Genomic DNA, 25,572 nt, shown 5'->3' with positions numbered 1-25,572 from the left:
CCAGGAAGGAAGTGAGGAGACGTTTATTGAGGTGGTCTGTTTGAGTGAGCTCCAGTTCCCCATCTGGCCCATGTCTGCTCTCCTCAAGCTCTTGGTTTGGGGTGCTTGGCCTCTGCTCTTCCTCTTGACCCTTCCTGTGGCCTAAGTTGAGGCTTGTTTGAAGGGCTACATTTTCCATCTCTTTGTGCCTCTTAGTGTCATTGCTGCAGGGAGGCCTAGAACCCTCTTGTGCATCAACCTTGCTCGTGTCTTCCTCCATTGTCCTCTCCATCTCGAGCCAGGGCGAGGCCGGAGCGACTGACAATAAAGTTTGTTGAAACAGGCGCCATCTTTGTGCGGGGCGAAGCGACCGGAAGTGCTCGAACAAAACTTCCAATGGAACAAAAAAGTCTACTTTTTGCAAGGGAAGCTAAACATGGCAGATGCTGCCAATTGTCTAGAGTTGTTTTTCATTTATTAGGCAAATGAAAACTATTTAACTTGTCTACAATAAGAAATTACTCACTTTATGTTTGTCACCCTCAGGCCGAAAATAGAAGTTCATATAATTAATAACGGTTCAGTTAATGGGTAATAAATTTTACTTCAAACTGGGAATAAAGGATGTAGAGACTTATTGAACATCTTTTTAAGACACTTTGCACTGCCCTTCATAAACATGGCGATTAGCCCGGGGTTGCTTGCAACTTGTCCCTCATAAAGATGGCCACAAAGCCCCAACATAGTGGCTCCCCTCAGATCCCTTGACCCTCACAAAGATGTCGATAAATTCCCAAACGTGGCGACCAAGCTCAAGCACCTAGCTCCTCACAGAGATGGCCGCCAATTCCCTAATATAATTCCCTCAGACACTTGCCCCTCACAAAGATGGCCACCGACGGCGTCCACCTACTAAGCGGCAGATTTCCTGAGGACCTAAACTTGTGACCACCGCGTTACCTTCACAACCATCCACAAATCTACAGCGAAAGTACAGGTATAAAACAAATAATTGCGTTTATTGCTCTTAAACACGTTTGAGAATAAAAGCCTTGTTTTATTGAGCTGTGGCTATTGGGCGCAGGCAGCAGAATAGACAGGCTCATTACATCTTCATCAGGCGCCATTGACAGCGAGTCAGCTGTTGGATGCTGAGGTGCACTGAGCCAGTGAGTAATTTAGCCTTTTAGTAACTTTAGATTTTAATCTTAAACGTCATTCTTTTGGGATCATATGTTCTATCAGCAGGTTTGGCTCCTAAGTGCCCCTCTATGGAGGACAGGTTGTTGCCATGGCTACCAGGTGGGCTGAGCTCAGAACCCTCTTTGCTTCCTCACCACCCTGGCATGGCATGGGAGCTTTCAGTTTGACCTCATCAATTTTTACAAGATGCCAAAGGTGGTCCAGCTAGGGAAGGGGGCAAGGAGCCTACCTGCCACTTCCCCTATATCTGACTGCCAATGAGTTCCCTATCTTGGCTGCAACTCAGACTTACCAGGCATTGTTCACTGGATAGCTCTCTTGCCTCACAGTCAGACAGCTATGGGGTTGAGTACCACTGCAGAGACTTGAGCGCATAATCTAGGCCAACATTCCCAATGCAGTACTGAGGGAGTGCTGCATTGCTGGAGGTGCCTTTTTCCAATAAGGCGTTAAACCATGGCCCTGTCTGCCGTCGCAGGTAGATTTAAAAGATCCAATGGTTGCTATTTCAAAGAAGAGGAGGGGATTTTTCCCCAATCTCCCTCAATTAATATCAGTAAAACAGATTTCATTGCTGTTTGTGGGAGTTTGCTGTGTACAAATTGGCTGCAGTGTTTCCTCATATGCTAATATGATGGGCTGTAAAACCCTTTCAGATATCCTGAATTTGTGAAAGGCACTATAAAAATGAAAGTCTTTCTCCTTGCTCTTTTAAGGCTGTGCTTTAAACTTCAAGTAATTCTGGGATTCCACAGCACATTGCCTTTTAGGCAGCAGGTTCTGCAGGAAATTTCTAAAACAACAGCTTGTCTTTAGTTAGTGTCTGTAAAATAGAAAATAGTTTCCAGGTGTTTCACAAAGGCATAATCGGATGAAATAGACAAAAATGGAGAAAGTTGGAAGGTCAACCAAACCTTAGATCGGAATATGAATTATGAAGCAGGCAGTTTGCTTCAGTAAATGTTGGTGCTGGAAATAATAAGGCTCAGGAAGGATCTTATTGGGTATTTGTTATTTTAAGGTTATTGATAAATAGAAGTCTAACAATGCTCGAAATTTTTCTGGAGGTGGTCAGTTCGTGAGTTGGATTTTAATCATCACCCATCAGCTCCAACTCTGCAGCATAACTTGTTGGAGGTGTGATCATAAGTTATCTGGTGCTTGGTAAACAACAGAACCAACAGTCTGTCTCCTAACCAATGAGATATAAGGATTGAGAAAGAAACAGAGGAATGATCGAGAAGGAAATTGGGCGATTTAGACTCAAATTAGATACAGAAAGGGAAATAAATAAAGAAAGATTGAATTAAGCAAGATAAATAACTTAAAAATATATATATTTTTAAATCTTCCAGGAACAATTTCCTAACTGCAGGAATGAGACTTTACAATTCCAATTGACCTCTTTCTGGGCCTCTGAGGATAAGTGGCGGGACTGACCTGATTAACTAGGTCCTTACACTGTGAAATACTAGCCTTAGGTTTCTGTTGCAGGTTTAAGAGTGCTAATTTACAATGCAAATCTGGCATTTTCGTGAAACTCACATGGAGGTTGACAGCAAGATCCCGTTTTCTAACAGTGGACTGATGCAAATCATCCAGCATCTTGCAGCGCTTCACTAATTCAGTTTATTACAACAATTTGCATTTATATAGCACCTTTAACAATTCTACATCCCAAGGTGTTTCACAGAGGCATTAACAGACAAAATTTGATGCTGGGCCACATAGGAAGGTATTTGGTGAGATGACCATGGTCAAAGAGGTAGGTTTTAAGGAGCGTCTTGAAGGAGGAGAGGTGGAGCAGTTTAGGGAGGGAATTCCAGAGCTTAGGGGCCAGGCAACTGAAGGCACAGCCACCGACAATGGGGCAATTAAAATAGAGGCCAAAATAGGAGGAGCGGTGATATCTTGGGGGGTTGTGTGGTTGGAGGAGGTTACAGAGATGGGGAAGGATCAAGGCCATGGAGGGATTTGTAAGTAAGAATGTGAATTTTACAATCAAGATGTTGCTTAACCAGGAGTCAGTGTAGGCCAGCGAGCACAGAGATAATGGGTGAACAGGACTCAGTGTGGGTAAGGACATGGGCAACAATATTTTCGATGAACCCAATCGGGTGCGTATTGGAATTGTCAGGCCCTGAGGTAACAAAGGCCAGGGGGAAGACGACCTGAGGCAGGCATGGAGTCTGCCAGTGTTACAGAGGGTGGAAGGGGACGACCTTAGTGATGGTGCCGATATCTGGTAGGAAGCTCACCTTGGAAACAAACACGACACCCAGGTGTGTCTTGCGTGGAGGGTTTTAACAAAACTATCGAATTTATTTAACAAGATGTTTGCGAGGCATATGGTGTTTAATATTTCACAAAGGAGATAGGTATTTGGCAGGGAATGCAATTCAAACGAGAGAAAGCGGTGCGTAATATATTCCAAACACTAGGACCAGCACCATGGCGTGGAATGGGCTCCTGTTTGGTATTTTTTATGTTCAAACAAAAAACAAACTTGTATTTATACAGCACCCTTCACATCCTAGACATATTTCAAAGTACTTCAGGGTTATGTTACTGTATAACACTGGGGTACAGTACTGGTGGGGACAGGTCTGTCACTGTATAACATTGGGGTACAGTAATGGTGGGGACAGGTCTGTCACTATAACATTGGGGTACAGTAATGGTGGGGACAGGTCTGTCACTGTATAACATTGGGGTACAGTACTGGTAGGGACAGGTCTGTCACTGTATAACATTGGGGTACAGTACTGGTAGGGACAGGTCTGTCACTGTATAACATTGGGGTACAGTACTGGTGGGGACAGGTCTGTCACTATAACATTGGGGTACAGTACTGGTGGGGATAGGTCTGTCACTGTATGACATGGGTACTGTACTGGTGGGGACAGGTCTGTCACTGTATAACATTGGGGTACAGTACTGGTGGGGACAGGTCTGTCACTGGATAACACGGGTACAGTACTGGTGGGGACAGGTCTGTCACTGTATAACACGGGTACAGTACTGGTGGGGACAGGTCTGTCACTGTATAACACTGGGGTACAGTACTGGTGGGGACAGGTCTGTCACTGTATAACACTGGGGTACAGTACTGGTGGGGACAGGTCTGTCACTGTATAACACTGGTAAAGTACTGGTGGGGATAGGTATGTCACTGTATAACACGGGTAAAGTACTGGTGGGGACAGGTCTGTCACTGTGTAACATGGGTAAAGTACTGGTGGGGACAGGTCTGTCACTGTATAACATTGGGGTACAGTACTGGTGGGGACAGGTCTGTCACTGGATAACAGGGGTACAGTACTGGTGGGGACAGGTCTGTCACTGTATAACACTGGGGTACAGTACTGGTGGGGACAGGTCTGTCACTGTATAACACTGGGGTACAGTACTGGTGGGGACAGGTCTGTCACTGTATAACACTGGGGTACAGTACTGGTGGGGACAGGTCTGTCACTGGATAACAGGGGTACAGTACTGGTGGGTACAGGCCTGTCACTGTATAATGAGTACAGTACTGGTGGGGACAGATCTGTCATTGTATAACACTGGGGAACAGTACTGGTGGGGCAGGTCTGTCACTGGACATGGAACCAATTTGAGGTGATCTGTTGAGGTTTTGTGTACCCTTGCGCTTTTGCCAGAATGCTAAATTATGTCTGTTCACAATGAAACTGCAGTTGTTGCTGCACGCGGCCTGAATCCAGGCTGGTTTGAGATGGCACGGACACAATGGGCTGAATGCCTACCTGTTGCACCCGACACCTCCCTGCTTCAGAGCCTATCCTGACAGGAACCGGGGGCCAGTGTGTGACTGCTGGTGCGAAATCGAAGCCATTTCCACTAGTGTTAGTGGACGTGTAAGCACAGAGTGTGGTAGCGAGTGTTCCCTCGATCCAGTCTTGGGAAGTTTTGGCCCCAGTGCACCATAGTGTGAAAGGCCACTGCAGACAGTACGAGGTCTTTGTGTTGTGTTCTGTACACAGGTTGGATGGTAATGGACTGAACTTTGAATAGACATTACTTTAAAGAATTGAGCAACTTTCAAAAATTGGATAAATACTTGAAAAGGAAAATACAGGATGTTTTTTTCATTCATTCACGGGATGTGAGCTTCGCTGGCTGGGCCAGCATTTATTGCCCATCCCTACTTGCCCTCCAGAAGGTGGTGGTGAGATGCCTTCTTGAACCGCTACAGTCCATGTGGTGTAGGTACACCCACAGCGCTGTTAGGGAGGGAGTTCCAGGATTTTGACCCAGCATCAGTGAAGGAAGTTTCCAAGTCAGGATGGTGAGTGACTTGAATGGGAACTTCCAGGTGGTGGTGTTCCCATCTATCTGCTGCCCTTGTCCATCTCAATGGTAGTGGTCGTGGGTTTGGATGGTGCTGTCTAAGGATCCTTGGTGAATTCCTACAGTGCATCTTGTAGATGGTACACACTGCTGCTACTGTGCATTGGTGGTGGAGGGAGTGAATGTTTGTGGATGGGGTGCCAGTTAAATAGGCTGCTTTTCCCTGGATGATGTCCAGCTTCTTGAGTGTTGTGGGAGCTGCACTCATCCAGGTAAGTGGGGATTATTCCATCACACTCCTGACTTGTGCCTTGTAGATGGTGGACAGGCTTTGGGGAGTCAGGAGATGAGCTACTCGTCACAGGATTCCTAGCCTCTGATCTGCTTTTGTAGCCATAGTATTTATAAGGCTGGTCCAGTTCAGTTTCTGGTCAAAGGTAACCCCCAGGATGTTGATAGTGAGGGATTCAGTGATGGTAGCACCATTGAATGTCAAGGGGCGATGGTTAAAATCTCTCTTTTTGGAGAAGGTCATTGCCTGACACTTGAGTGGCATGAATGTTACTTGTCAGCCCAAGCCTGGATATTGTCCAGGTCTGGCAGCATTTGGACATGGACTGCTTCAGTATCTGAGGAGTCACGAATGGTGCTGAACATTGTGCAATCATCAGCGAACATCCCCACTTCTGACCTTATGATGGAAGGAAAGTCATTGATGAAAAAGCTGAAGATGGTTGGGCCAAGGACACTACCCTGAGGAACTCCTGCAATGATGGCCTGGAGCTGAGATGGCTGACCTCCAGCAGCTACAACCATCTTCCTTTGTGCTAGTTATGCTAGTTTTCCCCCTGATTCCCATTGACTCCAGTTTTGCTAGGGCTCCTCGATGCCACTCTTAGTCACACTTGATGTCAAGGGCAGTCACTCTTGCCTCACCTCGGGAGTTCAGCTCTTCTGTCCATGTTTGAACCAAGGCTGTAATGAGGTCAGGAGCTGAGTGGCCCTGGCAGAGCCCAAACTGGGTGTCAGTGAACAAGTTATTGCTAAGCAAGCGCTGCTTGACAGCACTGTTGATGACTCCCTTCCATCACTTTACTGATGATCGAGAGTAGACTGATGGGTCGGTATTTGGCCACGTTGGATTTGTCCTGCTTTTTGTGGGCAGGACATACCTGGGCAGTTTTGCACATAGTCGGGTAGATGCCAGTGTTGTAGCTGTACTGTAACAGCTTGGCTAGGGGTGCAGCAAGTTCTGGAGCACAAGTCTTCAGGGCCCATAGCCTTTGCAGTATCCAGTACCTTCAGCTATTTCTTGATATTGAATTGGCTGAAGACTGGCATCTGTGATGCTGGGGACCTCCTGAGGAGGCCGAGATGGATCATCCACTCGGCACTTCTGGCTGAAGATTGTAGCAAATGCTTCAGCCTTATCTTTTGCACTGATGTGCTGGGCTCCCACATCCTTGAGGACGGGGATATTTGTGGAGCCGCCTCCTCCAGTGAGTTGTTTAATTGTCCACCACCATACACGACTGGATATGGCAGGACTTCAGAGCTTAGATCTGATCCGTTGGTTGTGGGATTGCTTAGCCCTGTCTATCACTTGCTGCTTATGCTGTTTGGCACGCAAGCAGTCCTGTACTACAGCTTCACCAGGTGACACCTCATTTTAGCTATGCCTGGTGCTGCTCCTGGCATGCCCTCCTGCACACTTCATTGAACCAGTGTTGATCCCCTGGCTTTATGGTAATGGTAGAGTGGGAGATATGCTGGGCCATGAGGTTACAGATTGTGTTCGAGTGCAATTCTGCTGCTTCTGATGGCCCACAGCAGCTCACGGATGCCCTGTCTTGAGTTGCTAGATCTGTTTGAAATCTATCCCATTTAGCACGGTGGTAGTGCCACACAACACAATGGAGGGTATCCTCGATGTGAAGCTGGGTTCGTCTCCACAACAACTGTGCGGTGGTCACTCCTACCAATGCTGTCATGGACAGATGCATCTGTGGGAGGCAGGTTGCTAAGGATGAGGTCAAGTACATTTTTCCCTCTTGTTGGTTCCCTCACCACCTGCCACAGTCTAGCAACTGTGTTCTTTAGGACTCGGCCAGCTCGGTCAGTAGTGGTGCTTTGAGCCACTCTTGGTGATGGATATTGAACCCCCACCTAGAGTACATTTTGCGCCTTTGCCACCCTCAGTGCTTCCTCCAAGTGGTGTTCAACATGGAGGAGCATTGATTCATCAGCTGAGTGAGGGTGTTAAATGGTAATCAGCAGGAGGTTTCCTTGCCCATCTTTGACCTGATGCCATGAGACTTCATGGGGTCCGGAGTCGATGTTGAGGACTCCCTGACTGTATACCACTGTACTGACACCTCTGCTGGTGGGACAGGACATAGGATAGTGATGGTGGTGTCTGGGACATGATCTATAAGGTATGATTCTGTGAGGGTGACTTTGTCAGGCTGTTGTTTGACTAGTCTGTGGGACAGCTCTCCCAATTTTGGCACTAGCCCCCAGATGTTACTAAGTAGGACTTCGCAGGGTCGACAGGACTGAGTTTGCCCTTGTCTTTTTGGATGCCTAGGTCAATGCGAGGTGGACGTCTGGTTTCATTCCTTTTTTGTGACTTTGTAGTGGTTTGTTACAACTGAGTGGCTTGCTCGGCCATTGCAGAGGGCACTTAAGAGTCAACCATGTTGCTGTGGGTCTGGAGTCACGTGTAGGCCATACCAGGTAAGGACGACCTTACTGGTCCTAAAGGACATTAGTGAACCAGATAGGTTTTTACAACAATCAACAATGGTTTCATGGTACAAAAACAAAAATATCTGGAAAAACTCAGCAGGTCTGACAGCGTATGCAGAGAGGGATACAGTTGACGTTTCGAGTCCGTATGACCCTTCATCAGAATTAAGACATATAGAAATGAGATGAAATATAAGCTGGTAGAAGGGGGTGGGACAGGAGAGCTCAATAGGGGGCCAGTGATAGATGGAGGCCAAGAAGAGATTGCCAAAGAGACTATTTCTATATTTCTTAGTTTTGAAGAAGGGTCATACGGTTGTCAACTGTATTCCCCCCCCCCCCCATCGCAGATGCTGTCAGACCTGCTGAGTTTTTCCAGATATTTTTGTTTTTGTTCTAGATTTCCAGCATCCGCAGTATTTTGCTTTTTATCTTAATGGTTTCATGGTCATCATTAGACTTTTAATTCCAGATTTTTATTGAATTCAAATTCCACCATCTGCTGTGGTGGGATTTGAACCCGGGTCCCCAGAAAATTAACCTGGGTCTCTGGATTATTAGTCCAGTGGCAACACCACCACTCCATCCCCTCCCAAAAGAGTAGGAAATGGAACTAATCGGATAGCTCATTCAACGAGCCAGCGCAGGCACGATGTGCCGAATGTCCTCCTGCCCTGTAAAATTGTTTTATTCATCTGTTCCTATATTTTCCATTTCTTTCATGATGTTTGATGTATGTGCTTTGCACACTAAATTAAAATTCTCTAAGGTTGGTGATGTTTGCCCTCTTGACCCACCCTGCCTTCTTTCAGTCTTGGATTTGTCAATAGTGCCAACTCATTCTGAGCTGCCTGGCTTCAGTCTGACCTAGCTCTGTTTGTTGAGTTTCCTCATTTATGTCTGTGTCTTATACCACACTTTATAACCTTTCCAATTTCCTGCTGTCTTCCTCCTCCAAACGGATCCTGGTGAGTCCTGGAATCTGACTTGAGTTTATTCGGTCACGTGTGTGTTTTGATAAGTTTAAAAGTTTGAGGGGTGATCTAATTGAGGTGTTTAAAATGATAAAAGAATTTGATAGGGTCGATAGAGTTAAACTACTTCCCCTGCTGGGGGAAATCCAGTATAAGAGGAAGAAACCATAAAGTGAAATTTAGGCCCTTCAGGAGAAATTAGGAAATATATTTTAATTTACAAAGAGGAGTGAAATTCTGTAGCTCTCATTCCACACAAGGATATGGGTCAATTAAAATTTTCAAGACCATTGTCATTAGTTGAGTAAGGCTTTTAAGGAATGTGGAGCATGGAGTTGTAATGTAGATTAGCCATGATAGAATGGTGGAACAAGCTCGAGGGGCTGAAAAGCCTCCTTTCTCTATGTTTCTATGTATCTTCTCTCAGGCAGCAGGAAGGCGAATGACTTGCATTTTTATAGTGTTTTTCTCAACTTCTCTTTTAATGAATCATCACTCTGCTGTTGATGTGTTTAACTAACTTAAAGGTGCCCCTTAAATGCTGGTTATTATCCTGAGTAATCACTGCATTGACTATGATATCGCCTTTCCTGACTTTGCATTCAGTTGAATTTTAAGACTCCCACTAATATTTGAAGAGCAGCAGGGAGTGCTTTTGGTGCCCTGGCCAACATTTCTCCCTCAAACAAAGACAGCACAAGTGGTCATTCATCTTACTGATTGTACCCAGCATCAACGCAAGATGGCTGCCTTGTTACCTATGTAACAGCAGTGACTGCACTCAAGGTAATCTGGTAATCATTTTCAGAAGTTTTGAGACGCTTTGTGTGAATGAAGGTTTTCCCATCACCGATCCTGTGAATTTTAGGGGGTGTTAAAGGTAGAATCTGAGAATATTGCAGCACAGAAGGAGGCCATTCAGCCCATTGTGTCTGTGTCAGCTCTTTGAAAGAGCTATCCAATTTAGTCCCTCCCTCGAGCGTTTCCCCATAATCCTGCAAATTAATCCTCTTCACATTTCTATTGATCCATCTTTTCATAGCTTCAGTGGAATCTGATTCCACCAAAGTTTCAGGTATTGCTTTCCAGATTTTAAGTACCCTCTAGGTGAAAAAAAATCTTTCCTCATCTCTCTTCTGGTTACCAATCCACATTCCAGAACAGTTTCTCTCCACTTGACCTATCAAAACCTCTCATAGTTTTGAAGGTCTATATTAAATCTCCCCTTAACCTTCTCTGCTCTAAGGAGAACAATCCCAGCTTCTCCAGTCTTTCTACGTAACTGAAGTCCTCATCCCTAGCACAGTTTTGGTAAATCTCCACTGCAACATCTCCCAGTCCTAAAGCCTAGAATTGGACACATTAATCCAGTGGGGATCTAACCTAGATGATTTTTAAAAAGTTTGCTGTAACTTCCTTGTTAATTTTTTTTTAAATTCAGGATCTGACTTTTCCTGACCCCCCCACCCCCCCCACCATCCTTGTGAGCTGTGAGAATCTGGGGTTAACCCAGTGATTGCATGTTCTGAATGTCACTGCATCCTTTTGGATCTCCCCAACTGTGCGGTTGCTTTAACTTCTGTTATTTTGTGTTAGCTGTGACTCGGTGGGTACCACTCTTGCCTCTGAGTCATGAGGTTCTAGGTTCAAGTCCCACACCAGGACATGAGCACAAAATTCAAGGCTGACGTTCCAGTGCTGTAATGAGGGAGTGTAAGCCTTAAATTTTGTGCTCAATTCCTGGGGTGGGACTTGGACCTGTGAGTTGGAGGTGGCGTTTCACATGAGACATTAGAACTGAGGCCCCGTCTGCTGTCTCAGGTGGAAGTAAAGAGCCTCGATGTTGAAGAAGAGCAGGGGAGTTCTCCCCCATGTTGTGGCCAATATTTACCCCTCAATCAACATCACACAATCCGATTATCTGGTCATTAACACATTGCTGTTTATGGGAGCTTACTGTGTGAAAATTTGCTGCTATGATTCCTACAATGCAACAGTGATTACACTTTAAAAGCATTTCATTGGCTGTAAAGTGCTTTGAGACATCCAGTGGTTGAGGAAAAATGCTGTAAAAATACACGTCTTTTTTTCCCAGTGGTTACTGATTCAATCAGACAGCATTTGTCATCTGTTGTGTGAGCCATGGACCCTGACCTTGTGCCCTACACAACAAAAGAGCATTCCCCATTATCTCCCCAGCCCCAGTGTTTCTGGTCTGAATCCTGTGCCCTTCCTTCTAACAGGTGGCAGCGGAGGGATGCCCAAGAAGTTTCAGGGAGAAAACAGTAAATCAGCAGCTGCCAGGGCTCGGAAAGCAGAGCAGAAGGCAGCAGCGGATGCAAAGCGGCAGCAGGAGCTTGAAGACGCCTACTGGAAAGACGATGACAAGCATGTTGCGAGGAAAGAACAGCGAAAGGTGCATCACCTGATCTCAAAACTCCACCGACCTCACACATTGTGTCCTTTCTTCCAGGCTGAGCCTCACGCCGACGTTTGAGAGCCCAGATTCCAGTCTGTGCTGGGTTCACTGATCTCACCCATTGTGGTACTGTCCACATCAAACACTCCCAGGACAGGTACAGCTCAGGGTTAGATAGAGAGTAAAGCTCCCTCTACACCGTCCCCATCAAACACTCCCAGGACAGGTACAGCACGGGGTTAGATACAGAGTAAAGCTCCCTCTACACTGTCCCCATCAAACACTCCCAGGACAGGTACAGCACGGGGTTAGATACAGATTAAAGCTCCCTCTATACTGTCCCCATCAAACACTCCCAGGACAGGTACAGCACGGGGTTAGATACAGATTAAAGCTCCCTCTATACTGTCCCCATCAAACACGCCCAGGACAGGTGGAGTTACAGAGAGATTGCTGTACTGTCAGAGGCACCATCTTTTGGATGAGACATTAAACTGAAGCTCCATCTGCGCACTCGGATGGAGGTAAAAGACCTCATGACACTATTTCAAAGAAGAGCAGGGAAAATCCCCCTTAATCCTGAAGTCAATATTTATTTCTCAACCAGCAGTACTGAAACATTCATTCATTTTCTGTTTGTGACACAGTTGACCGCACCATCCTCTTCCAAAACCCTCATCGTCGTTCAGCTGCTCTTGCTGTAGCCCATTTGGTTGCCATGATTGCATTGCATAACAGCTCCTGGACTTTAAAAAACTTATTGGCCCTGAACTGCTTTGGATCATCCTGAGGCTGTGAAAGGTGCTACTGTATATAAATGTAAGTCATTTCATGCCAGCTGCAGTATTTTTAGTACAGTCTCTCTGTGGCACACAAACGCCAGGAGGCAGCACATCTGATCACCAGTAGTCAAAGGCAGTTAAGAAAACCCACTGCTGCAACTATCGGCTTTGCAGTATCACTAACTGCAAGTCAGATTTGTGCATGTTTGCAGCTACAGACAATTGCCACCGGGTGGCAGAGCTGCTTCAACTGTTGAAGACATTGGCAGGGTCTGCTATTCGTGGTCAGTGCAGTAACAAGGATATTGAAGTCATGAATGAGAGTTTCAGCAGCAGCAGAGTTGAGACGGGGCATGGCTGGGTGATATTACAGAGGGGGAAATAGGCGGCCTTAGTGATAGCATGAATATGAGGTCAAAGCTCATCTTGGGATCAAATGTAACACCGAAGTTATGAACAGACTGGCTTAACCTCAGACTGTTGCCAAGGAGAGGAATAAAGTTTGTAGCTAGGGAACAGAGTTTGGAGCGGGCACTGAAAACAATGGCTTCAATCTTCCCAACACTTGATTGAAGGAAATTTCTGCTCATCCAGTACTGGATGCCAGGTTAGCAGTCTGACAATTTAGTAACAGTGATGGAGTCGAGAGAGGTGGTGGTGAGGTAGAGCTGGGTGGCATCAGCATATATGTGAAAACTAACACTGTGCCTTCGGATGATGTCGCCGAGGAGGGGCCAAGGATAAATCCAGGGGACACCAGAGGTAACGGTGTAGGAACAGGAAGAGAAGCTGTTGCAAGTGATTCTCTGGCTATGATTAGATAGATAAGAATGGAACCAGGTGAGAGTAGTCCCACCCAGTTGGACGACAGTGGAGAGAGGTTGGAGGAGGATAGTGTGGTCAAACTGTGTCAAAGGCTGAAGACAGGTTGTTAATTTCCCCTCCCGCTCAAACCCAGGATCACTGGACAGTGACCAGGAGCAGGGACCCTGGCTTATTTTCCCTTCTCACCTGGACAACTGCATTCAGCTGGTCAGATAGATCGGCTCAGAGTGGGTGCAGCTCGGATCCACCAAGCAGATCCACTCACTGGAATGGAGTAGAGAATGCACTTGTTCTGCCTGCTCTCAGGCTGGAAACTAGAGCAGAGGAGAGTGGCTATCCAATCAAGCCCAGATAGAGCGGGGAAGCTGGCTCCATGTTACAATAAACAGCTAGTGACAATCCTCTAACCGTGTCACTCTTGAATTTTTCAGGAAGCTGCCCCTTCTGCTCCTTGTTATGCTAATGAGCTTTGACCAATGCTTTTCCTTAATCACTCCATAGTCTTGGGTTTAAGAAGCAGTGAATCCAAGAGAGGAGTCTCATGTTACATCCAACCTTTTGTGCAACTGATCCTTCCCTTCATGAATATACAATGCAGATTCCAACAAACCCGCTCCACATTTCCTCTTCACCAAATTAAAAAGGTGCAATCTAACCCAGACTGGGCACTCTGCCCTTCTAGAGTCGCTAACCCATCCTCAGGCACTACTTCCCTGCTTGTTGCTTCCATCATCCATCAAGTTCAAATTCCAGCCCCAGTTTTTTTATATATATATAAAGAAGGACTTGAATTTCTTCGGCACCTTACAGAACCTCGGGATGCCCAGAAGTGCTTTACAGCCAATGAAGTACTTTTTTGAAGTGTAGTCACTGTTGTAATGTAGAAAGCACAGCAGTCAATTTGCACACAGCAAGCTCCCACACAAAGCAAAGCAATAATGACCTGACAATTTGTTTTAGCAGTATTGTTTAAGGGATAAATATTGGCCCCAGGACACCAGGGAGAACTCTTTTCGCTCTCTCTCTCTCTCTCTCTCTCTCTCTCTCGCCCCCTCCCCACCCCCAGTGCTGCTGTTTGAATGGTGACTATTGGATCTTTTACATCCCTCTGAGAGGGCAGGAGGGCAAACATGACTTCAGCTTAACATCCCTCCTTAAAGACAACACTCTGATAGTGCAGCACTCCCTCAGTACTGTACTGGGTGTATCAGCTTGGAGCATTGGTTCCTGTCCCAGAATCCATCGCTGCCATCTGACTCGGAGACGAGTGCTACTCAAGGAGACGAGCTGAGTTTGGAGTAGCAAGATAGGGGGCATCTTGAAGGGGTAGAGCAAGAATTCTCGAGAATGTATTGGAAGGGCTGAATGCCCAGTGAGCTGACACTGACCTTTCATAGCCTGAGCTCCAAACCCGCCACAATGCTTTTAGGAAATGCTGTTCACCACCTGTAAGTAAGAGCCCAATGTGAAATGCGTTTGAACAGTTTCAATGAATGTCCTGGTTCCCATGTACAAGAATAACTAATTTAGCACCAAATTGTCAATCTAATTGGAGAGACTGAGGTAGGGTTGCTGAGATTATCCCCCAAGGTCAAATAGGAATAGCTCCTTGCAGAAAGACACTAGGGCACATTGAGATTAATTACTCTGTATCTAACCCCGTGCTGTACCTGCCCTGGGAACGTTTGATGGGGACAGTGTAGAGGGAGCTTTACTCTGTATCTAACCCCGTGCTGTACCTGTCCTGGGAGTGTTTGATGGGGACAGTGTAGAGGGAGCTTTACTCTGTATCTAACCCCGTGCTGTACCTGCCCTGGGAACGTTTGATGGGGACAGTGTAGAGGGAGCTTTACTCTGTATCTAACCCCGTGCTGTACCTGTCCTGGGAGTGTTTGATGGGACAGTGTAGAGGGAGCTTTACTCTGTATCTAACCCCGTGCTGTACCTGTCCTGGGAGTGTTTGATGGGACAGTGTAGAGGGAGCTTTACTCTGTATCTAACCCTGTGCTGTTCCTGTCCTGGGAGTGTTTGATGGGGACAGTGTAGAGGGAGCTTTAATCTGTATCTAACCCTGTGCTGTTCCTGTCCTGGGAATGTTTGATGGGGACAGTGTAGAGGGAGCTTTAATCTGTATCTAACCCTGTGCTGTTCCTGTCCTGGGAATGTTTGATGGGACATTGAGTGCCTGAGATGGAAAATCTTCCATTCTGAGCATTGTTTATACTCATCATGGTGATGATGCCAGGGGTCAGGGGAGACCAGAGGTGCTTTGTGTGGGAGAAGCCCTTAGGTACTCTGTTTTTAACTGAAAATATTACAATTGAATTTACAGTACAGAAATAGACCATTGAGCCCAACTGGTCTGTGCTGGTGTCTATCCTCCACATGAGCCCCCCACCTCTTGACATCTCACCCTTTCAGCATATGCTTTCTCTCATATTTATCCAGTTTTTCCTTAAATGTACCTATACTATTCACCTCAACCGCTCCCTGTGATAGCAAGTCTCACATTCTCACCACTCTCTGGATAATGAAGTTTCTCCTGAATTCCGAAATGGATTTATTGGTGACTTTTTTAACATTCTGGTCACCCCCCCAAAATTCTGCTTATTTTGCTTCTTTATTTCTGCCTTGTATATTCGTATAATTATCACTTGGCACTGTTTGGAATTTAAGGCCACCTTATTCCTCCCTCGAGCCCCCAAGTCAAGTGAGGCATGTGTCCAATGACCCTTGCCATGAGTGGTGACCTCTAGACCTTTATTGCCGCATTGTCCTTTGAGTTGTTGGCTGATTGGCATTTTGACCTTTCCCCTTTTGGCCTCTGGCCATAGATCGAAAAGGAGAAGAAGCGAGTGGAACAGCTGGAGCGCAAGAAAGAGACTCAACGGCTCCTGGAAGAGGAGGGAAACAGAATAAAACCAAAAGTCTCCAAACCAATAACACCAGCCAAGATAACACGAGCCCAGATCGAGGAAACAATTAAAAAGGAAAATGTAGAGCAAAGCACAGAGGAAGGAAAAGGTATTGTAGCTTTGGGGGAGCTCTGAAGAAGTCATGGACTCGAAATTTAACTCTGTTTCTCTCTCCACAGATGCTGCCATACCTGCTGAGTTTTTTCAGCACTTTCTGATTTTATTTCAGGTATTATGATAGCTTCTGGGATAGATCTCGTGCTGCACGCTCAGCAATGGGCCAGGCAGTCCCTGTCTGGGACAGGTGTGACTCCCCCTGAGCCTACATTCGTCCACAAACGCCTCTACTATTTGTTCAAATTCCCTCTATGGTTTTGTCCCCTCCCAATCTCTGCAGCCTTCTTCACCCCTACATCTCACTGCATCCCCTATACCTCTGCGCTGCTCCAATTCTGGCCTCTTGTGTAAGACAGATTTCTTTCGCTGCATCGCTGGAGTTGTGCCTTCAGCTGCCTGGGCCTAAACTCTGGAATTTCCTCCCTTGAAAAAAAATCTCACTGCCTTTCTACCTTTCCCTCCTTCTTTAAGATACTCTTGAACACTCCACTTTTTTGAGCTAAGCTGTTGGTCATCTCTCATAATGTCTCCTTCAGCTCACGGTCAAACAGACTACCCACCTGTGAAACTCCTTTGGAGATTTTAGTACAATAATGGTGTCATGTAAATGTAAGTTTAGCCGCAAGGTTCAGCGCTGTCTTCTCGAGGCTGGACCCAGTCTGGTGCTAGAGGTGAAGAATCAGTGTGCATCGAGTAACACCATCCGATCAGTCATCAGAGAATGCTTCACCTCCTCTGTCTGGCCTGCTGTATCTCAGTATAGGGCTTATTTCTCCCTTCCTATTGAATGATTCATCGAGCTGCCTCCACTTTCTGATGATGGAATGCATTTATTCATATGTCTGCAGAACCACTACAGGAACATAGTTCCAGGGATTCCTCGGCTGATTGACCTCAGCGTTTTTTATGAAAACGCCAGACAAAATTGGATAGATGACCCAGTCTGAGGAGAATAGAGTGAGCTTTATTCTGTCTGTAAATCATGCAGTACATGCCTTGGGAGGATTTTCCCAATTCAGCACCCCTCGCTGTGGTCAACATAATATTAATTTGTACAGTGAAGGGAGTATGGGAATTTTATGTCTTTTTTTTTTAAAGTAACCTGTTGAGGACAGGGTCTGATTGTTGGTACTTATTGATTTGTGAATTACAGTCAAACCGATCAGCCACCTAGAGATGCCATTGGAGGAGAATATTAACCGTATTGTACCCAACGAGGGTGATGTAGATGCCAGGACCATCGAGGATGCCATTGCTGCATTGAGGTTAGTGGAGTGACGTTGTTCTGTTTTGTCAGCTGAATTAGATCAGTATCTACAGTATCCTTCCTGGCTTTAAACTTCATATGTGAGGGAAGCAGCGGAGATCAGAAGCAATCTCGAGCTGTTTGGCAGTCAGACAAAGCTTAGGGGTTCCACAGAATCACAGAATTGTTACGGTGCAGAAGGAGACCTTTCAGCCCATCATGCCTGCACCAGCTCTCCAAATGAGCATTAATGCTCAATGCCATTCGGCTGCCTTTTTCCAGTAACCCTGCACATTGTTTCTATTTAAATAATAATCTAATGACCTCTTGAATGCCCCAATTGAAGCTGCCTCCACCATACTTCCAGGCAGTGCATTCCAGACTTGAACCAGTCGTTGTGTGAAAAGTTGTTTCTCATTTCGCTTTTGCTTCTTTTGCAAACCACTTTAAACCTGTGCCCTCTCGTTCTTGATCCTTTTATGAGTGGGAACAGTTTCTCCTTATCGACCCTGTCCAGCCCCCTCATGATTTTGAACACCTTTTTATCAAATCTCCTCTTAGCCTTCCCCTCTCCGAGAAGAACAGTCCAATTTCTCCAATCTTTCCTCATAACTGGAACCATTTTTGCAAATCTCTTCTGTACTCTCTCCAGTGCGTTCACACGTTTCCTAATGCATGGCGCCCAGAACTATGTACAATACTCCAGCTGAGGTCTAACTAGTGTCCTATACAGGTTCAGCATAATCTCCTTGCTCTTGTTCTCACTTCTCCTATTAATAAAGCCCAGGATACTATTTGCTTTATTAATCGCTCTCTCCACCTGTCCTGGCACCTTTAATGACTTATACATATATACACCCAGGTCCCTCTGCTCCTGCACACCCTTTAGAGTTGTACCCTTTATATTGTCTATCCATGTTCTTCCTACCAAAATGAATCAACTCACACTTCTCTGCATTGAACTCCATCTATCTGCCCACTCCACCAACTTGGCTATGTCCTTTTGAAGTTCTACACTGTCTTCTTCACAGTTTACAATGTTTCCAAGTTTTGTATCATCCGCAAACTGTCCCCTGCACACCAAGATCTAGATCATTAATATATATCAGGAAAAGCAAGGGTCCCAATACCAACCCCAGGGGAACTCCAGCCTCTAGCCCCAAAAATATCCATTAATCATTACTCGCTGTTTCCTATTACTCAGCCAATTTTGTATCCACATTGCTACTGTCCTTTTATTCCATGAGCTATAACTTTTCTCACAAGTTGTGCGGCACTGAATCGAATGCCTTTTGGAAGTCCACGTGCACCACATCAACAGCATTATGATTACCAACTCCCTCTGTTATCTCTTCAAAAAACTTCAAATTAGTTCAATGAAATTTTCCCTTAAGAAATCCAAACTGGCTCTTCCTAATCAACCCATATTTTTCCATATGATTATGAATTCTATCCTGAATAATTGTTTCTAGAAGCTTCCCCACCACCAAAGCTAAACTGACTGGTCTGTAATTGCGGGGCTTATCCTTACAACATTTTTTGAACAACGGTATAATATTTGCAATTGTCCAGTCCTCTGACACCTCCCCTGAGTCTCGGAAGCTCAGCCATTGGGATAGTGACATATGCTGTGGGTTATTAAAAACAGAAATCTAGCACTCTCTCACATTGACATACACGTGACATTCACTTGAACATAAACGCACACAGTCTCAAATTCACGCAGTTGCACCCTTGCGTGTGTGCATGTGCACACTCTCATGTGTACCAGCACATACACACATTCACACTCATGATTACACCCTAACATACACATTCACTCACACACACATTGTGTGCCCTCCTCTCCCCCCCCCCATAGAAAAGTTATGGCACAGAAAGAGGCCATTCAGCCCATCGTGTCTGTGCCGGCCAAAAGAGAAAAAAGAAACTAGCCGTTCATTTTAATCCCACCTTCCAGCACCCAGTCCATAGCCTTGCAGGTTACAGCACTTCAGATGCAGGTCCGGGTATCTTAAATGAGTTGAGCATTTCAGCCTCAACCACCGACTTGGGCAGTGAATTCTAGACGTCCACCACCTCCTGGGTGAAAAAGTTTTTCCTCGTTGACTCCTCAGCTAGGGAGACAAGTCATTCCTGCCTACCCTATTTGGTCATCTCATAATGTTGTGCACCTCAATTAGGTCACCCCTCAGGCTCCCTTGTTCCAAGGAAAACAACCCCAGCCTATCCAATCTTTCCTCATAGCTGCAATTTTCAAGCCCTGGCAACATTCTTGTATATGTCTTTTGTGCACTCTCCAGACCAATTATGTCCTTCCTGTAATATGGTGACCAGAACTGCGCGCACAATTCCAGCTGTGGCCTAACCAGCGTTTTATACAGTTCCATCATTATATCCCTGCTTTTGTATTCAGTATCTCGCCCAATAAAGGAAAGCATTCCGTATGCTTTCTTGTCCACCTGTCCTGTCACTTTCAGGGACCTGCAGACATGCACTCCAAGGTCTCTCACTTCCTCAACCTCTCTCAATAACTTCCTGTTTATTCAGTATTCTCTTGCTTTGTTTGCCCTCCCCAAAGGCATTACCTCACGCTTTTCCGAATTGAATTCCCTTTGCCACTTCTCCGCCTACTCAACCAAAGCATTGATATCATCCTGGAGATGACCGCTATCCTCTTCACTATCAACTACACAACCAATTTTTGTGTCATCTACAAATTTCCCAATCATGTCTCCCACATTTAAGTCTAAATCATTAATATATACAACAAACAGCAAAGGCCCCAACACTGAGCCCTGTGGAACACCACTGGAAACCATTTTCCATTCGCTAAAACACCTAATGACCATTACCCTTTGTTTCCTGTCACTGAGCCAATTTTGGATCCAACCTGCCACTTTCCCCTATATTTCATTTTCCTGACTAGCCTATCATATGGGACTTGTCAAATGCCATAATGAAATCCATGTAGACAACATCCACTGCACTACCCTCAATCCTCCTTGTTATTTCCTCAAAAAATTCTATTAAGTTAGTAAGACACGATCTTCTAACAAAACCACGCCGACTATCCCTGATCAATCTGTGCCTTTCTAAGTGACAGTTTATCCTGTCTCTCACAATTGTTTCTAACAATTTGTCTGCCACTGAAGTCAGGTTGACCAGCCTATAATTTTCTGGCCTGTCCCTTGTGCCCTTTTTAAATAATGGTACAAAACTCGCAGATTTCCAATCCTCTGGGACCTTGCCTGTATCTCGTGAGGATTGGAAAATTATCCTCAGAACATCCACTATTTCCTCCCTGGCTTCCTTCAGTAGCCTGGAATACGATCCATTTGGCCCTGGTGATTTATCTACCTTCAAGGATGCCAGTCCCTCCTGTACTTCTTTTCTCACTATGCTTATTGTTAATTTTTCACACTTCTCCTCTTTAACTAGAATGTCTGCATCATCCCTCTCCTTAGTGAAGACAGAGATAAAGTACTCGTTGAGAATCCTGCCCAATTTTCTGCATCAACCCACAAGTTACTATGTACATCTCTGATAGGCCCTACCTTTTCCTTAGTTATTCTCTAGCTCTTAATGTATTGGCAAAACACCTTAGGATTTTCTTTTTACCTGCCAATATTTTTTCGTATCCTCTCTTTGCTTTCCTAAATTCCATTTTTACTTCATCCTTCCACACTGTGGTGTATATGGATTTTTAAAAGGCATTTGATACAGTGCCACACAACAGACTTGTGAGCAAAATTCTAGGTCATGGAATCAAAAGGAAAGTAGGCACTTGGATAAGAAATTGGCTGAGTGACAAATGTAGTGATAAATTGTTGTTTTTCAGATTGGAGGAAGGTTTGTAGTAGAGTCCTTTGGGGTCAGCGTTGGGGCCCTTGGTCCTCCTGATATATATTATTGACCTAGACTGTGTGCAGGGTATGTATTCAAAATTTGCAGATGCTATGAAGATTGGAAATGTTGTCAACTGTGATGGGGATAGTTTTGAACTTCAAAAGGACATAGATATGTTGGTGGATTGGATAGGTAAGTGGCAGATGAAGTTCAATGCTAAGAAGTGAGAGGTGATTTGTATTAGCAGGAGAGAAATGGAGAGACAGTATAAGATAAATGGAGAGCCTGTAAAGGAGGTGCAGGAACAGAGGGATCTTGGTGTATGCGTACATAAGTCATTGAAGATGATGGCATGTTGAGAGAACAGTTAATAAAGTATATAGTACCTTAGACTTTATTAATAGGGCCGTTGAGTACAAGAGTAAGGAGATCATGTTGAACTTGTATAAGACACTAGTTAAACCTCATTTTGAGTACTGCGTCCAGTTCTTGGTGCCATACTTGAGAAAGGATATGAAGGCATTGGAGAGAGTACAGAGAAGATTCACAAGAATGACTCATGGGATGAAGAACTCTAGCTATGAGGATAGATTGAAGAGGTTGGGACTGTTTTTCTTGGAGAAAAGAAGGCTGAGAGGAGACTTGATGGACGTATTTAAGATCCTGAGGGGTATGGACAGGGTAACTCTTGAGAAACTGTTCCAACTCAAGGGGACATCAAGAACTAGAGGGCACAGATTCAAAATAATTGGTAAAAGGAGTAAATGTGATGTGAGGTAATTTTTTTTCACCCAGAGGATGGTTGGAGTCTGGAACAAGCTTCCTGAAAGGGTGGTGGAGGCAGGTTCGATCAAGGTATTCAAAAGAGAGTTGAAAAGAGGGAATGTGCAAGATTACGTGGATAAGGCAGGGGAGTGGGACTAGTTAGATGCTCTTTCAGAGAGCCATTGCAAACTTGATGGGCTAACTGGCCTCCTCCTGCACTCTAAAGATACTGTGATACTTGTGCAAATACACTCTCATACTTGCTTACACACCTGTGCACTTACAAATGCTTGTTAGTAATCTCACACACACACTCTCACTCACGTGTACTCTGTGCAAAATGTACACTATTAATTGTTCCTGCTGTGGTTTCAGCACGGACCAGAGTGTGGATCATCATCCTGAGCGACGATTGCGAGCTGCCTTCGCTGCCTTCGAAGAGGCAAACTTGCCGCGATTGAAAATGGAGAATCCCAACATGCGCTTGTCTCAGCTCAAGCAGATGCTGAAGAAGGAGTGGATGAAATCACCCGAGAACCCTATGAACCAGCTCCATGGAGCCTACAACACCAAGTAGCAAGCCCAAGAGGAAGTGTCTCTTGTGAACTTTAACCCAAGTATGAACTTTGAGTCAGTAGCGTGAATGTGATATCAATTGGGCATCATCATTTAAAAAAATTCAGCATAAAATAAAAGAAACTGTGTCACTATCCCAGTGGCTGAGCTTCCCTTACAACCATCTGTTTACAGCCTAGACATCCTCTGCTGCCAAGCTTCCATCAGTGTACTTGTGGCTGCCAAACATCCGTCCCCATTTAAAACACTCTCCACCCTCCCTCACCCTCAATATACCATAAACACCAGCACTGGTTTCAGGATCAGTACCATTTCCTTGGGCAAAGCATGTCCCCCCACCCCGGCTGGGATGGGTGAGGTTGGGGTTGGGGGAAGGGAAATGAGATTGAAGGCTGGGTCGGAGGGAAGGAGGAGTGGGGAGGCTTGACCCTGATACACAACTGAGGCATAAGTGGCAAAGTTAAAGGAGCTGACCTGCATCAGAATGTGTTGCTAACCCAAACTCCCATTTTATTTCCCAATTTAAAGATAAACTTGGGCAGATCTTGAAAGGTTCCAGGGTCAGCTGGAGGCTGGTTTGGGGGCAGTTTAGAGGTTGGGGGAGTTCAGGTGTTAGTGGGTGGCTGGTTTGGGAGGATTTCAGGGGTCAGGGATTTCATGGGTCAGGAGGTGGTTGGGTGAGATCGGGATGGTCGATGTTTCGGAGTTCAGGGGTCAGTGGGTGGTTGGTTTACAGAGAATTCAGGGATCAGTGGGTGGTCAGTGTTGGGGCAGTTCAGAGGTAGTTGGAAGAGTTCAGACGTCAGCGGTTGGCTGGTGTGGAGGTTGCAGGGGCTGCAGTTGCACAAGTTTGGTTTAATTTGAAGTGTTTGGAGGGGATGCACCATTGGCTTTCCTTACCTTGGGTTGCAGTGTGAAGGATCTCCCTCTAAAGCTTCCACAAAGTTGATTAATGAGCTACTTTGCAATTCCTTCCCAGATATTGAGGCTGAAAGCGATTTCCCTGGGACTCTGCAAGGGAATGCACAGGAGGATTGTAGATTCTGACTCTGGAGGTGAAGAGGGGGCTGTGTTTTTGAGATCTGCTACCATTGGCTGTGTCAGAGAGGGGGTAAAGCCCAAGGGTGAAAGTTTTTGAGTTCTAAATGGTGCTTTGCCGATGCTGAGAATTTATTGGCTCCCTAAATCACTTGACTACCAGGGGACATGTGAGATAGTGGGGAGCTGATGTTTCACTCTACTTTCAGATTCTAGGTGAGGCCAGTCTGAGGTAAAACTTGTGTTTGAAAGTTTGAGTGACCAGATCCCTTTGGACTGTTACCCACCACCCCAATTTCCCCAGCCCCCTATCAGCCTTTACTATTGTCCTGATCTGCTCCTTGCCCTGCACCCCACCAAAACCAAGGCAATTGTGTAGAGACTGAATCTAAATTGCCCCTGTTGGGTGTTTTTTTATTTGCTGTGTTAGTCCCTAAGAGTGCTGGGTCTTTTTTGACACTTGATTTAAATCTGCATAAGAACGTGGTTGAGGAGCAGGGAATAGCAAACTACTGATACACAGAGCGGGCTTTGGTGAGTAAGAAATTCATCAATGTTGCCAAAATCCAGAATGCAACGGGTTTGCAAAGAATGAGGTGATTGCATTGGTCCAGATTGTGGAACATCTCGCTGAATCTTACTGGGGAATGGGGAGATTGGAGAATGTCTGGTGTGTGTCAATTCCTAAATGAAATTAAATACTAAAGTGAATAAATTGATCTTTTTGTGTGCTCATGTCATAATGAAGGTGCTAAATGAAGAGACACTTAAAATCAGACACAAAGACAACTGAACCACAATCTTCAGTCCAAATCAGAAGGTTTTCTGGTAAATTTTTGTACTCGGCAAAGTGAGGGTTGTTGATGCAGCAGAGTGGAACCCTGTCCCCATTTCAGTAGCCCATTGTCCCATCAAACAGTCCCAGGGCAGGTACAGCATGGGTTAGACAGAGTAAATTTGCATTGAGAATGGGGTTAGGAAAGTGGGAAAGAATGTCTTTGAACTGTTCTGTGGAATTCTTTTAAACTAATCGGTGAAGTAATGGAACACATTCCCTGGTCCAAATACAGAATAGCTGCTTTTTACTTCATGTGCGAGTCCTTTTGCCCTTGTTGCTGTTTTCATGTTTTGTTGCCTGGAACCAGCTGGCTGTGAATGAGACGTTGGAAAAGAAAGAGGCCAGAAAATATCACCATTCATTCTTGGATATGTATGTCAGGACATTGCCTGAGGTATCAGCTATATATTATATATAAAACGTGACATGATTTACAGGGTGTTCTGAGTTATAAATGGACCACTGAGCATCAAAGCAGAATGCAAAGTGACAGACTTGTTATGAGATGCTTGGCTGACACCTTCCTCTTCACTACAAACCTTTCAATGGTTGGAAAACAGCCACAAAGTCCAGTATCAGCTGAATTGCCTCAGTTCATTCTTCCAATCCATTGCCTTCTCTCCCATTCCATCCCATATGATTGGGGGTGGTGGAGGGGTGAAATGCAGCTCTAACTTTTATTTTATTCTTTTATGGAATGTGGGTGTCACTGGCTGGGCTAGTATTTATTGCCCATCCCTAATTGCCCTTGAGAAGGTGGTGGTGGTGAGCTGCCTTCTTGAACCACTGCAGTCCCTGTGGTGTAGATACACCCACAGTGCTGTTAGGGAGGGAGTTTCAGGATTTTGACCCAGCGACAGTGAAGGAACAGCAATATATTTCCAAGTCAGGATGGTGAATGCCTTGGAGGGAACTTGCACGTGGTGATGCTCCCATGCATCTGCTGCCATTGTCCTTTGTAACTTGCTGTTGAGAGATTAATTCTCA

The 25,572-nt window shown here is 45.3% G+C and overlaps 1 protein-coding gene across 3 annotated transcripts; it reads left to right on the top strand.

The window, feature by feature from the left end:
- Positions 1-886: 886 nt before the first annotated feature.
- Positions 887-24,458, top strand: ccdc124 (coiled-coil domain containing 124). 3 transcript variants are annotated; one of them, XM_041205045.1, is made up of 6 exons: positions 1,098-1,148; positions 9,822-10,001; positions 11,459-11,631; positions 16,076-16,265; positions 17,427-17,538; positions 22,509-24,458. In XM_041205045.1, the coding sequence occupies exons 3-6, from the start codon at positions 11,473-11,475 to the stop codon at positions 22,708-22,710; spliced, it is 663 nt and encodes a 220-aa protein (XP_041060979.1). In that variant the 5' UTR covers positions 1,098-1,148; positions 9,822-10,001; positions 11,459-11,472; the 3' UTR covers positions 22,711-24,458. The 3 variants fall into 3 exon arrangements, with proteins under 3 accessions (XP_041060980.1, XP_041060978.1, XP_041060979.1); XM_041205046.1 differs by lacking the exons at positions 1,098-1,148; positions 9,822-10,001 and adding an exon at positions 887-976; XM_041205044.1 differs by lacking the exon at positions 9,822-10,001 and having other exon boundaries at positions 1,078-1,148.
- The last annotated feature ends 1,114 nt before the right edge of the window (positions 24,459-25,572 follow it).

Source organism: Carcharodon carcharias, chromosome 14 (genome assembly GCF_017639515.1).
Source record: "Carcharodon carcharias isolate sCarCar2 chromosome 14, sCarCar2.pri, whole genome shotgun sequence".
NCBI lineage: Eukaryota > Metazoa > Chordata > Chondrichthyes > Lamniformes > Lamnidae > Carcharodon > Carcharodon carcharias.
The sequence above is the reverse complement of the archived record's forward strand: the minus strand, read 5'-3'. Positions and strand labels throughout refer to the sequence as shown.